Raw genomic sequence first — 15579 nt, forward strand, 5'->3', positions numbered from 1 at the left:
AATAAAATGTTCGTAGCAAGCAAATGAATTTGGTGTAATGGTTATCACATATGCCTTTGAATAAAAAATGATTGTTATAGTACGTATCCCAAAAGATTATTTAAAAATCAAATGTGGGTACAAACGATTTCAATGTGGAATTGCATGCCGATATTATGGACAGTTTAAAATGTTTTGAAGAAATGCAAATGTGTTAGGTGCAATATATTATACAGAGGTCGATTTCATTAACAGATTGTTGATTATGGTGGTTTTTTTTTGAGAATTTTCAGGGATTCCGACTTGCAGTCAGAAATATATATCTGAATACTAGTGATAAAGATAATGCATACAACCCACAGGCACTTGTCTCAGTTTTTTTTCCATATATATCTTAATTATATTAAGGTATATATGACTTTTGTTTCAGAGACAAGTGCCTGTGATATAACCAATCAAATGGAGGTTTTCATATTGCAAAGAGTCAACAGAAGGAAAAACTCCCATTTCAATTTCTAGTGGCATATGAATATGTTATTATGTGTATAAAGTGGCGTAACTCTATCCATTTTACCTGACTATGTGACACATGAACCTTCCATACATCTCCTTTCATTTAAAATGTTATTCTAAATTCCCTTTGAAAGTGGTAAACCATGCAAAAACTTTGATGACGTCACGGTCACATGACAAAATCATATATTTGAGCTGATCGATAGTCAAAAAAATGCCAGCCTATCAGAAAACGTGTGACATCCAAAACTACATTATTTTCATGTTTAATGAATTCAATTTGAAATTTTATATGCATTTTAATCTCATCTAAATCAATATGATTGTTTAGAACAAAAAGTTGTAATGTGACTATACATACCTTTTGAAAATACGAAAAATAAAACACTATAATATACTCATACTATTGCACTAATGGAGAAAAACCCCAACATTTAACCACATTTTGGTAACTAATAATTACTCTTCATTTCAGACCGTTCAGTGTTGTCAATATAGAACCATGCAGAAAATGCCGTTTTTATGTTTACCATTTAATTCAGTTGGTCCGAGACCACCATTGTCGTCCCTTGATTTTCGTTGTCCGAGACCACAATTGTCGTCCCTTGATTTTCGTTGTTCACAAATATAGTCCCTAGTGTTGACAGTGGGTTACTTGCCATTAATTTTTATACCCCTTCCCAATTTATTTCTCCATGTTTAATGCCTAAAGTAGGGGGTGAAATTACACTGTAAAAAAATTTGGTCCAGAATTTTAAAGGAAAGTAATGATTTGGTCCAGCTGAAAAAGGTTTAAAATTAGCACTTCGGAAGCTGTCAAAAGATTTCAAGACGCCCTAAACATAAAATTGTCCATATTTTGAGTTAGAGACGATGAAGTTTTCTATAATTTTGATATAATTTGTCCCAAAAGTTGTACAACACACTGTAAAAGTTTCTTTGAGAAAGCGCAGGTGGGATTTTTTCTATTTTCATTTATGTTCTAAAAGAAACGACTACGAAATAATTGTGGTCTCGGACCAGTTACAGAAATACGCACTTCAAGGCTATTGAAGCAATCAGACAGAAAATGATACATGTGTATCATTAATTTATGTGCAATTGAATATGAGGTATTCTATGCATGATACTTTGTGGATTGTTTTAATATGTTTCAGGTTGCGACTGCTTGCACATTCAAAGATTGCAATGTAATGACGTCGACAGTAGATCAGATTTGAAGTTATTTCAATTGGAATTATTTTATTGTCTTTGATGATTGATGGAGTGACTTTTGTCACATAAGTATTTACTGCCAGTACTTCAGTACAAATATGCCCGCTAAGCATGTTTAGAATGGAAACTTAAAGGAGGCTTAACATGTTTAGGAAGGCGAACTTAAAGGAGGCTAAACATGTTTAGAAAGGGGAACTTAAAGGAGGCTAAACATGTTTAGGAAGGAGAACTTAAAGGAGGCTAAACATGTTTAGAAAAGGGAACTTAAAGGAGGCTTAACATGTTTAGGATGGGAACTTAAAGGAGGCTACACATGTTTAGGATGGGAACTTAAAGGAGGCTAAACGTGTTTAGGATGGGAACTTAAAGGAGGCTTAACATGTTTAGGATTGAAACATAATGGAGAATAATCATGTCTAGGATGGGAACTTAAAAGAGGCTAAACATGTTTAGAATGGAAACTCAAAGGAGGCTAAACATGTTTAGAATGTGAAATCAAAGGAGGCTAACAATGTTTAGGATTGGAACATGGTTTAACATGTTTAGGAAAGGAACGCAGAGAGGCTAGACATATTCTACAGTGTTAAACATGTTCTTATGTGAAAGTATTCTGGTGCAACACAATTAATTTGTACAAAGAATAGAATATGTTTATGGTTAAACATGTGGGCAAGTTACATTAAGTTAAAAAAAAAACCCGTTTTTTGAAATCTTATGAAATCCTTGTTATTCTTTCATAGTTTTTGAGAGAAAATGGAGCCAAATTAATTGTTAAATACATGAAAAAATTACAGAGAATAATTTACCGCCAAATTTTCAAATGATGATATCTCAAAAACAAGGGCACAGACCTATAACTTTTTTCTGCTTTTTAAGCTCCGTTATTTATAAACTATCAATTAATTTATAACAGTCTGTTAGCAGTTTGTTTTTTTTGAAACAGAGGAGCGAACATCCTCAAATAAAAGAAATTAGGATATAATCACATTCTTTGCACGCTCAAATACGCTTGCTTTGATACTACAGTGAGAGAACTGTTCTATATAGAGTTGTTGCAGAACAAGATGATTTGGCCAACCATCGTGCTTTTCTAACATTTAGCAGTCTACATTTACAACTTTTTATCTCGTCAAACTTGTAAAAAATATTCATAATTTCACAAATGCATGCTGCTAGCCATTATTTCATTCTTTATATGCTTGAAATATTTGCTACTGGTTGACCTAATGTAATCTGTCAAGCTTTACTAAAGACCACAGGTGTTAATCATACTAACGACCAGGTTAAATTCATTGGAAAATTTCAGTGTATTTGGACAAGATATACCCGAAAGAAATGAAAATGGCATCATATTTTGTAATTAAAATAGGTTTTTGTAACACTGTCTAAATGAAGTTTTATATGAGCATCTGAAATTGAAAAGAAAAAAACATTGTTCAGAGATCAGGTGTGAAAATGTCGTTAAGTTGACATTATGCTCAGTAGATTTAATTTCAGGAGTTTTAATTTGACATTTAGGGACACTTTTTGACAAGTTTAGAATTTCAACCAGGACAACTTTTTGTGAAATTCATTTTCCTTATTTTATCTAGGCATGACACAGAAGAAACAAATTATCTTCTAAAATAACAATAAGATGACAAAACACGGCTCACCAAACCCAATTGTATCAGTTTACCTTTTTGTAATTTTGTCACAGAAGTGACACAACACGTGTGTATACATGGGTCACGGCATCTCTAGAAACACCCCGAAATGACAGCTGGACAATGATAGGAACTTTTGACCACCACAAAGTAAACTATACATTAAAAAAACTTAGTGATACGAACTGTTACCATCTAATGGCTTTCGGAATTTAATTTCAATTTGATTATTGGAATTAATTTAAATCAATTTTCGTCAAAAAGATGAAAATTACTTAGGCCTTTGTTACCGCCTATAAAACGCGAACTAATTTTTCACTAGCGTTGTAGGTGTTCCTTAATCTAAGTGTTTTTTACCGAGGCGTCATATTTAACAACATTTTTTAACTACATACGACCATAAACTTCTGCTTTAAATATCTTAAGACCTTTGAATCTACAACGGTACATAAACCTTAAGTATGATCATTTATCTACATATGGTCACTGCTAGTACTTCCGTCATTAGAAATTATATGATAGTTTGTCAAAACTTAATAGCTCGGAAAGGAGTACGACAAATTTTCTTTGTTTCACTGACAGACTCACAAGAAAGTCCTGCTTGAAATTTCGGAACGATTCACCTTTCTTAATCGCACGATACACCATTCTTAAAAGTACGATACTCAGTTCCCAAAAGTACGATACAACATTCCCAAAAGTACGATACAACATTCCCAAATGTACGATACACAATTCGCAATCGCACGATACAACTATCCCAAAAGTACGATACAACATTCCCTAAAGTACGATACAACATTCCCTAAAGTACGATACACAATTCGCAATCGCACGATACATCTATCCCAAAAGTACGATACATCATTCCCAAAAGTACGATACACCATTCCCAATCGCACGATACAACATCGCACGCATTATGATATAAGTTTTAAGTTTTGCAAAACTCCTAGAAATTGATTTTGCACAAAAACAGTTCCTGTGTACATCATACCGTCTATTCCGAATTCCTCTAATATTTGAATGACGAATTTTGCATACCAACAACAAATACATATACCTCATTTGGCGCAAGTACATGCAGCAAGTAACTTTCGAAAGCTAACCATTCTTCCGATATAAGGATTCGAAAAACGGACGATTGCAATGTTGATTGGCGATGAATTACCCATCAGTCGAATCAAAGTAAGAACCAACCAGACCCTCAAAATCTGATTATCTGAACATGCAAGCTCAGAGCGCCCGTTGAATAGTGTGGTACCTATACTATAGGTGATTGGAACCAGAATAGAAAAAGTGACGTCTAAAATATAAAAAAATATGTATGTTGTCAAGAAAACATTATCGAAAAACTTCTTAAAAACATTCTTACAGTCTTGAATCGCAAAAAACAATGTGTTTTATTACTTTTTAATAGATTTTTTATATAATAGATGTATAATCTGGTTTCCTTCTCAAAATTTAAAGAACACTTAAAAATCTTGATTAGATTATGACTTATAATATTTATTAACATTAAAGCTGGGTGTGTAATGATATATATTTATGACATTCCGGCAGGTATATATGGAATGATACTTCTACAGAAATATGTACTCCATAATACCCTATATGCAACGGAACAGCAGCATTATAGAAATGTATGAACATTAATAATATTAGGATGATAACAATTTGTCTTTGTGTCACAAAGATTTCTCGGAATTTAAAATGCTTTTTTTGACATTTAATAATATATAGTTTAGCACATTTCAAATATCATAATTGGCAACAAAAGAAAAAAAATGACTCGTTTAAATTAAAATTATTTTTTAATATAAAGCCGATGGTACGACACTGTCATTCAATTTTCGTCAGATTAAAGAAATCAACGCTATCAATATTGGTCCAGGTGACAAATCTAACTGTTAAACCATTCACAATATCTTAAGATTTAGTATCAAATCAATAATATAAAACACCTGTTTATGACACCGTTAACACTGCAGGTAAAACAGTCAATGACGCCCGAGAGGTCTGCGTTACTGGCGTGTCAACCATGACAGAGGTCAGCTCTTTTGTGGTGAAGGTAGTCTATGTATAGGTATGTCCACCATACCGCAAGCGACATCTGGACGAGTATCGAAATTTTGTAAGGAAGCACGTGTCACATAACTCCGCTGTCACAATAATGGAGTATTTAATTGTTTAAAGCATTGTTAAAAAAATTTAAATTTGTTTAGATTTGAATGTCAGATTTAATATAAGCTTATTACAGTAATTTGTTTACGGCAAACATGTTGCAAAATTAATTGTGAAAGACCGTTATAAATTTAACGATGTTTATTCAGAATTAAGTACTTATTTGCGTATCTAAACTATGTAAATATATGTCTTGAATACATTCAATTAAATTTGTATGGCATATATTACGGTGTCATGAATGAAATACGACCCGGTCATTTATAGACCTTGAAGGGTTAACGCCTAAATACATATACATGTATGTTGGCCACAAACATTTCCTGAGATTTTGTTCTAATAAAATATAAGAACAATATTGTCCAAAATTTGTAAACGAGTTAAAGTTTTCTTTAATCCAAATAATCTTGAAGAAAGTGAAAAATAAATTAAAACTTAGCTTTATTCTTATATGAAAATAATAACTGAAGTGTAGCAAAGTACAGAAAATAATATATTCAGTGAGTCTAATAAGTATGTTTTGTTACAGCTACCGTTCTCAGTTGAGCTTATAATGTCCCTTTTTTTTTTTTTTTTTTTTTAACTCGCAGGAAGTATATAAATATCTATTTATTTTAAGAATGATGAGCCGTATTCGGTATAAAAAAAGGTAAAGATGGTGAGATTTTTTCATAAAAATTATGGTGTCACGACTACCACCCATTAATGAAAAATAGTGGCCTATGTTCTAATATCGGCTACTGTATTACTTGGTATTGTACTATGTTTGTTTGTTTGTTTGCTGTTTATTCTGCTTTTTTTGGGGGGGGGGGGCGGGGGGGGGGGGTATAACTGTTAGTAATGATATAATATTTATGTGGTCAATGGAGACTTGTTCGCTTCAGTTTTATGGTTACAAGAGCGCAATTATTTGTTTACATTTTACCGGCAGGTTTTTTACCCCAAGATGGTACTCAGAATAGAATCCTATACGGCTTCTGATTGGTTGATACAGGATTGGAATTATATTTAATCGAAAGCTTATCCAATTAGGTTTAAAAATTGCCGAAAATCATATTCACATTTTACGAAGTAAAGAAAATATCTTCAATTTCTGCACGTCGGAGCCATTAAAAATATGCCTTTTTCATTAAGCGAAAAAAGTAGACGATTTTTTTCAACTGCATTTTAAGTCAATTTGAGCCGCATGACCCTGTATTTTTTTTTGGTTGTAATGCAACACTGGCATTTGTACTAACAGGAACTGCCACCCGTTTTTCCCTAGTTTGTGTAGTCTTCGAGAACAAAAATACGGAACACTAGTGGTACCCTATGGAAAATGCATTACGAATAATTGCGCTCTTGTAACCTATAAAACTCTATTACATAAAACACAGTTAAAGGGCAGTAACTCAATATTCTCAATTCCACTTCATTAATCCTCTCAAGTTCATGTTCGAAAAACGGTTATGCTACGCTCTATATATTTGATTGAATAATGCATACTGCCGTTGTTTACTCTGAACGCATGCTACTAATTTTATCGCTTAATTTAAGAAATTTGACGGATCAAAAACAATTCGACTTCTTGAGAAAACACACGGCTGTACGAACTGATACATTTATAATCTCCTGTGAAATCTCGGGAGATTTGTTAAATTTCATTACGCATGCTTAACTGTGGTGTGCATTTCATTTAATGGCACGTGCATATTGTCTACCTTTTGATCCTGTATAGAGTAAATATTTCATTTGAGGATTGAAGCAATGATAAGTCTACACAGGGGACTAACTTTAGGACTATCGACTAACACGATCAAAGTCCGGCCTTACGTCGTGTAGACCTTATTATCAAATTTTAAGGCATTTTTGTTATATCTTCTGAATTGTTGGTGACAGCTCTACTATTTGCAGATGTCATTATTTTGTGGCTTAAGAACGGTGGAAATTGCAATGATTAAAATGGGTCGCAACAAACTAAATATCCGATTTGGCATATAATAGCAACAAAAGCTTATTGTTTTTTTTCCAGGAACAAATCTGATTTAAAAAAAGTTTCACCAATATGTTTTAAATACATATTCAAAAAGAATTAAGATCTGCTTGGCAATTTCAGAAAAAGAATTTTAATTTAATTATACAATTATTTTTAACATAAATGCATAAACCAGCATCAAAGTAAGTTGATACCTTTAATCTTGATTACACCCATAAGGATTCCGCATTACCTGAATATAGACCCTGTTGCTACAGCTGTACTCACATATTTTGTACCTACATCGTCCCATACCTTGTTAGTAAAATATGTAGTTACATGTAGTCGATAAACCGGTGCCAATAAACAAGAATTTTTGAAAAACTTACAAAAAAACTTTTTCATATTATAGTAACAAAATAATTGTATTTTTTACCGGAGAGATCAATTTTACGTCTTGAGGACATATTAACTAACGAAAGCAATTATGACAATTTAAAAAAGAGGCATAATGATACCGAACTAAATCCACCAAATCAGTGGAGGAAGCAGAGGTGGGGTTTCGGAGGTTGGAATCACCTTTTTTGACGATCAATGTTTTTGAATTGGGGAAAATGGTTGGAACCCCACTTTATCCTGCATTTGAACCCACTTTTAAAAATGGCTGGATCAGCCCCTGCAAATCATATAGTAATTTATATAAGATTAATCATTATATTGTTATACTGTCCTAAAGTGTGTTGATGCAGTCGCATCTATATGGCTTTTTGTCAATACAATTTTTTTTTTTGGATATGAATAATCGGCTTTCTATTGTAATGTAAAGGAAATCAGCATTTATCTTTGATCGAACATTCGAAGTTAAAAACATAGTACCTACCAAGTCGTTACAAAATTACCAGACACAAGAAAACTTTAACCTTTAACGTTGAAACATGATAAATGTAAAACAAGTCTTTTTATGTCAATTTCTCTGATGTTTTGTTTGTCGGGTTGATTAATCGACGATTACATGGTTTTCAATTTGGAGGTATTCACGCACGTGGGAAGACGATTTTGCAAATCGCAAAACATTGTGATGTTGTAAAATTTATGTGACAAAGAGTATTGACCCATTCTTATCATGTTAATCTGTACACGTCAAAATTTCAAGTAAATAAATTTCTCCTGCTGTGTTTAAAGCAGAAAATTCAGAAGTTGAAAAACTCTCAATAAAATGAATTAATGTGTTCTGTCACAAGGTGTTGATTTGTAGTGGGTTCCGGAAGTTAATGCAGATCAGGAAAGCGTTTTCTTTTCTTCTTTTAATTTTATCGCAGCACAGTTTGCAGGAGTCTTCTCAAAAAGGTCGTTAGACGTCATATCAATCTCGGACCAGGGTTGCCGTTCTGAGTTGAGTAAATTTCCATTTTATATTTTGAAAAAGAACTTTCTTCTGGTTTCAAGGTATTTTAAGTAACAGTTATTTTGGGAACTCAAAAATTGGAATGAAATCATAATGCCGAAGTAAGAATATTAATGTATATTTTTTTTAGTGAAACGAGCTCCGTTCTACATTTAACCATTCGAAATAAAATTGGTCTATTTCTTACATTACTCTCTAATTGAAAGATCATTTATATTTATTATTTATGTAAATCCGCATTTGAACAGAGATTGTCCATTATTTGTCCTCTATTGGAAATAAAAGGTCAGCGTCAAACGAATCAGGCATGTGATATCACCATTAAATGTATAGGTCAAGGCCATAAGACATACATTGAACTTATAGCTGCCAATCGTTGCCGTGTGTCTTTTATTTCGTAAAATCATTTTGCCGCAATAATTTGTATTACATCAATATTTGAACCATCTGCACTGGTCGGCAAGTCAAAAATTTGTATTCCATTCGCTTCAGTTTTTTTCAGTATTATCTATAAAGCCTTAAAATCCCAGGAAAACGCACGTTGTATATTTTGTTGACTTTATTACTCATTTGTGTTGTCACTCATAATCAAAGGCCGATTCAGAGATCTCACATTTGGTGTAAGGGAGACAACTCTCAAATTCTTAACCATCAAATACGATTGACACATATCTGTTGGCAATATCTCACACCCTATAATATTGTTTTTATCGTTTGAATATTATTAATTCAACGATTGCATTTCTATGATATACAAAAATTACACCCCTTTCATTGTTTGCATTAGGTTGTAATTTTGTTATTTTGAAACGAGTTCCGTTCTTTTGACTTTTTATTGTAAAAACAACTCGAAATAAAATTGGTCGATTACTTGGATTACTCTCCAATTATCAAAAGAAGACATGGAGACCTTTTGCCCATTTTTTTGTCAAGATTAACACGTGTATTCTCATATTCTCTTCATGATAGAGCCTACGCGTAGAATGGTGCGTTGTGGAATCATCATTTAATGAATCCTTGCAGAAAAAGGAACTGATCATTTTTATATACATTTGTACGCAAGTAGTGGTTACAATACACGCGAGGTTAATTCTGGTTGCCATATTTGTTTATCTATGTATTTTGGTATAAATTAGGCCGTTAGTTTTTTCAATTGGATTATTTCATATTAAGCATGTTGGGCACCATTACAGCAGACTATATAGTATGCGTTCTACTCATTGTTGAAGATCGTAGTTGCCACTACATGTTGGAAAGCGGTCTCATTGGCGATCATACCATACCTCCTTCCAATAAGAGCGTTTGGGTGCAATGATCATAATGATAAACGTCTGTTTTGAGCTCTTTTGTTGGGCTGTGGTCTTTTTGACACATTCCCCATTTCCATTCTCAGGTTTGTGTTTAGTTTTCTGGACCGCTGTCAGTCACTCTCATTGATGTCTTAGCTATTGTACAAAAGATGGATACGCAATTGCGCCATTTGCTTATAAATTACTCTTCGATTGCTGGGACATGATGATGTGGGAATAGCCGTAGTAGCCTTTTCAGCCACCCTAACAGTTACTGAGCCTACTTTATACAAGTTGATAGTCAGATACTGAATGAGATGAAAAGTGTCCGCATATCTTTCAAGTAAAGCCATGTGCAGGTTTTTCTGGGAATGTATTGGTCCCTTTCAACATTTGGGACGCACATGTATTACCCGTTCAGATTTTGTGTTTCATTAGTGAATATTGCCACCCTATTTACAATTGCTATTGGCAAGTCCCTTTCATGATTCATTTTTTATAAATGGGTTAATACGAATTTACTTAACTTCAGAGCTCATAAAGTTCGTTTGGTATTGTTAACTCTTGAAAATTGTACAACATATACTCTGAACAAAGTATATATTAGTCGGGGTGTAGGGTTAGGGGGAAAGACTACGGTCATTAATTATCCACAAAGTTAACAGAAGCCTCCAGTCCAAATGGCAGGGTTTATCTCCAAAAATAGCTGAAAACTACTTATAATCAAAACATGTTTTGCAGAATCTTTTGTTTGGTTTGGGTCTCATTATGCTTAATGAAGCAATGACGTTTGAATTTATTCAAATCTAAACTTTTTAGTAACTTTTTAAATGGTTCAAGTCGTAAAAGATAGGACTATCTGGTTAAAGTTGCATGCGAGGCAAAATAGAGGTATACAAATTACAATACACATTTGTAAGTTTCTGGGGAAAATAATGCCGCCACATATTTAATGTTATTTAATGTTATTTATTTCAGCAGTAAACATCACAATATCATAACAAAAATATAAATGTCTTTAAAGCACTTCAAAGTCTCGATGTAAAAATCGAGTTTCGATGTAAAGATCGAGTTTAATATAAAAATCGAGTTATTATTGCGGTTACCAAGGTCGCCATACTGGTTCATCTTTCAATGTACTTAAAGAAGATGAAGTTGAAGGACTAGATCGGTGGCGAGACATTTCCATTTTAAAACAAATAGGTTCAGACAGAGCACTTTTATTGTCTAATCTCGAGTCTCGAATGAGGTCCATAAATTTGCTTTGATTTGAATACACATCACATTTCAGATGATGCGAAGATAACCCATTTTGTTTTGAGTGTGACGTCATCATATGTCCATTTTGTAATAAAACTGGTTCAAATGTTTTTGACTCGGAACGATAGTCTGAATGCGGCACGGAATATGCACTATGCTGATGTGTATAGTCACTGGTTTGCTCGGGAAACTGTATAAGCAGACGTTCCGAAGGTAATGACATGACGTCATGTCCGTTCTGTGGAATTTGCACATGTAAAGGTTGTAGAGGTATTTGTCCGTTATTTACAGGTCCTGTAGTCGAGCCTTGAGTACAGCCAGAAATATGATTCATCACACGATTTCTTACATTGTCGTTAATACCTTGACTAGCACCGAGATATCGCGCGACTTCACTCGCACATTCAGCGTATCCGAGACTATATTTTGCGGCAACAGTTGGATCGGCAGCCATGGCAGAGGTAATCTGTCGTCGTTGCATCGAACGAAGATATTTCACGGTCATTTCCAAAATGTCAGCTTTCTCTAGTTTTGAATAATGTGTAGCCTAAAATATGGGAAAAAAGACAATTATAATAATGCATCTTAAATTGCAACATTTAAAGCTTAATGACAATTGTGAAGTTATTGTGGAGTGTTTAAATGAAAAAGCCAGCTGTCAAAAGTTGGACCCTGAAATAATTGTCCAAAATAGAAATTATTCATTATTCCACTGAAAACTGATCCTGCGTTTACACGAACTTAATTAAATTTTTCTGATCTTTCTGATTATTTATAACATATTCAGGCATGTTCAGATGGTTTAATCGGTGTTTTACCAGTATATGGTCCAGAAGTTTCATGAAAAAGGTAAAAAAAATCATTCTTTATTGATTTTTATAACTTTTAATACTTAGTATTTTAAATTGTTCAAATTAAATGTACAGCTACAACTTAATTGTTATATTAACTTACATCTTTCTTCATGGCTTGTAAGACTAGTGACTTGAGCTGAAGTAAGCAGTTATTAATCCTAGCTCTTCGTCTCTTTTCCATCAGTGGCTTTTTACTCTGAAAAGTAAAATAGAAACATTTTAAATAATTTTCAAACAATCACGAAAAATCAAAGGTAGAAAATGCACATAAGGAATTAACGACAAACTATTAGCAAACTGCAGTGAACTACATCAGATATACCTTTCAAATACAATGTTGTTATTCATTAAAATATAAAAAAAATACAAAAATCAAATTAAAAATGTTTAAAATAAATGAAATAATAAATAAAAAGATCATTTTGATAATTAATCTTACCTTTCTTGATAGTTTTTCTTCCATTGAATTATTCTCTCTATCGTGAATGTCCATTTCAAACATATTTGTCCAGTTTTGTATATTTTTAGTGATCCTTACAGTTAGACAGGCTATCAACAAGTGTAATTTTAATCAATCGAGAACCACACTTATACTATGTCAACATGTGGTTCAATGTTGGTGTGAAGCTATTTACCCTTAGATTCCCACGGTAAGATGCCTCAGCATACGACCAATCACAATTGACTTAATTCGCGGGAAATGACCAGGTATTGAGCTATCGAACGATCTGATTGGCTATTAATAAGTACCACTTCAATATGGCTGTAACGGTATGTCAATCAAGTGGTTTATCGGTTGTAATCTAAATAGGGCCACGTGCCATAATGATTATACAGTTTTGTGGGAAAACTCCGCCTTTCTTTGGTCTTAATTATTGTGTAAATACGAAGCGTGATAACCGAATCGCTTACAATACTTGTTTACGGCGGGCTCGTGGCCGCCTTATCATAAATGCTCCCTGTTTGTGGAGGAATGTAATATCTTTTTTGTATCGGCTCGTGGGAAAATACTTCAAGTGGGAAGTTTAAACTTTAATCGAGAGTAAATGAATGTACATTGCATATTAACTTCATGAGAAAATTTTCGCTGCCACCTGCTTCTAATTTTAGATAATGAATACAAAAAGGTCTTTGAAAGATCAATTGAATTAGAGTTTTCAGTTCTTAGATTGTAGGTAAACAAATCTGTCAAACATATTATTTATTTTCTATTTAAAGTAAATAATATTCTTGCAGATTCCCTAAGGGGTATTTGAAAACATTCCGTTAAATAGCTGTCTGACTCAACAGAAATATTATTTTACATTATTTGGCAAATTAGTATAAGCTTAGGTCATTTGATATTTGAATATTTTGACACAATGCCACAAGGCGTATGCAATTGATTTGACACTAATAATATGTACATGGAATGAATAACAAACATGACATAAAGCAGATCACTTTAAACTGACCACTTGATATTTGCATATATATAATTTTTAATAAACAGCATACGCAATTCTGAAAATCTCTTTTTCGTCAGTACATTTTTTCGCACTTTTGAAATTTTAACTCTGGTTTTATTGAGACAAAATTAATAATATAAAATTAGCCACTTGAATCAATTTTTAATATCTTTTATCAAATAAATAAAAATAAATATGAACATATTTATTACAGTCTCACTTTTACACATATTATATGTTAGAACTCTTTCATATTGTGAAATTCTATGTAATCAAATCTGTGTAAAAAGATGAAAAACGTTTTATTTAATTTCCTTTGTAGAATTAATAAGTCCTTTCTACTTTCGGTGCACTTTTCTTCATATAATAGAAATTAATCTAAAAAAATAGCTAAAAGCTTTCGTATCTCATTAATTCGTTTTTCTATTATGTAAAATTCTAGACCAATTGATAAAGAAAGGCGGGGGAGGATGACATACGACCTGTCTCGCGCGCCATAAATTGCCCAACCCTTCACCTGGCTGCAAACAACAGGAAGTGGGACGGTTGTCTGAAAGTCATTGCACGTGCAAGTTGCTTTTTAGCATTTATCGACTGACACCATGTTTCACCTGGCAAATATCCGGCGATTAAAGTAAGGTCGCCATTAACGGGACTGTTTTTTTCTTTTATCTTGGTGACGATCATTTTAATGATCTTTATTTGAAGTATTTGTCAACTTTTTTCGAAGTGTTTTTATCCGATTCTATTGCCTTACGAAAACATGTTGACCAAATATCACTTTCAAAACGAAGCACATTTAATTTATACATTGTAGGTTAATTGGATGAAATCTAAAGTAAAATAATAATTTGTAAGCAACATCTTGGTAAATTGTTTTATTCTTCAAAGACTCAAAAGCACAAATTTATTTTTGTTTACACCTGGGGTCCTTGTTTGAGGGGATGATGGACATTTATCGGGACTCCAGGATCGGGTCAGTGTTTTTAAGCTCGGGATTTCGGGATTGATCCTTTCGGGATTAGGGAAATCTTTATTCGAATTTCGGGATGTCAAAATTTTAATTACTTTAAATTCGGGACCTCGGGATTTTATGTTTTAAGCCCGGGATTTCGGGATCCCCCCCCCCCCATTCCGACTCTCCCCCACTCTTGTTTGAACCGAATTGAAAGCTAAACACTTTTTCATTAATTATATTAAAGCAAAGAGTGTCGTACTTTTCTTCTATTCACGATCTATCAACTTGATGACATGAACAATTTTAATTGTTTCACTTGAAATAAGAGAGTAATATCGGAAATTGTACTCCGATTTGACCATGTTCACACGTTCGTCATTCAAGGCGTGAATTTTTACCGTAATCCGACTTCCGTTTTTTGTGACCTCGTGGTGCGAATAACTATTGGTGGTCCTCACCCCTGCTCTTACAAGTACTATAATCTGACGAATAATTCGATAATACTACACTATAATAGAAAAATAGCATTGTGTAAGTGGCTCTAATTATATTTATACAATTACAACCTATTTTAAACGTGTGAAAATTTTACGACAATGTTATAGTTGTCACGTATTTTTTTAGATTTCTGTTACATATACACCTGTATAAGTACCAAAATTATATAATTACAATTTGACAGGTTGTTGACACATTTTGATAAATAATTGGACCGATGGTCATTTAACGGTAGAAATAATAAATTTGTATTATAGCATATATACTATTATACTTTTTTTTCATCGTCAATGCAATAATGATTGATAAGACATGATTTTAACAGCAATAATAGCAATTGTAAAAATAATAGTTATAATAATTATAAAATAATGAT

The 15579-nt window shown here is 33.0% G+C and overlaps 1 protein-coding gene across 1 annotated transcript; it reads right to left on the bottom strand.

The window, feature by feature from the left end:
* Window positions 1–11102: 11102 nt before the first annotated feature.
* On the bottom strand, window positions 11103–12972 carry LOC139502266 (transcription factor HES-4-A-like). Its single transcript, XM_071291698.1, has 3 exons — window positions 12739–12972; window positions 12400–12495; window positions 11103–11992 (listed from the first exon to the last, which is right to left on the bottom strand). The coding sequence occupies exons 1-3, from the start codon at window positions 12799–12801 to the stop codon at window positions 11288–11290; spliced, it is 864 nt and encodes a 287-aa protein (XP_071147799.1). The 5' UTR covers window positions 12802–12972; the 3' UTR covers window positions 11103–11287.
* Between the last annotated feature and the right edge of the window lie 2607 nt (window positions 12973–15579).

The sequence above is a fragment of the Mytilus edulis genome, chromosome 13 (assembly GCF_963676685.1).
Source record: "Mytilus edulis chromosome 13, xbMytEdul2.2, whole genome shotgun sequence".
NCBI classification, from domain to species: domain Eukaryota; kingdom Metazoa; phylum Mollusca; class Bivalvia; order Mytilida; family Mytilidae; genus Mytilus; species Mytilus edulis.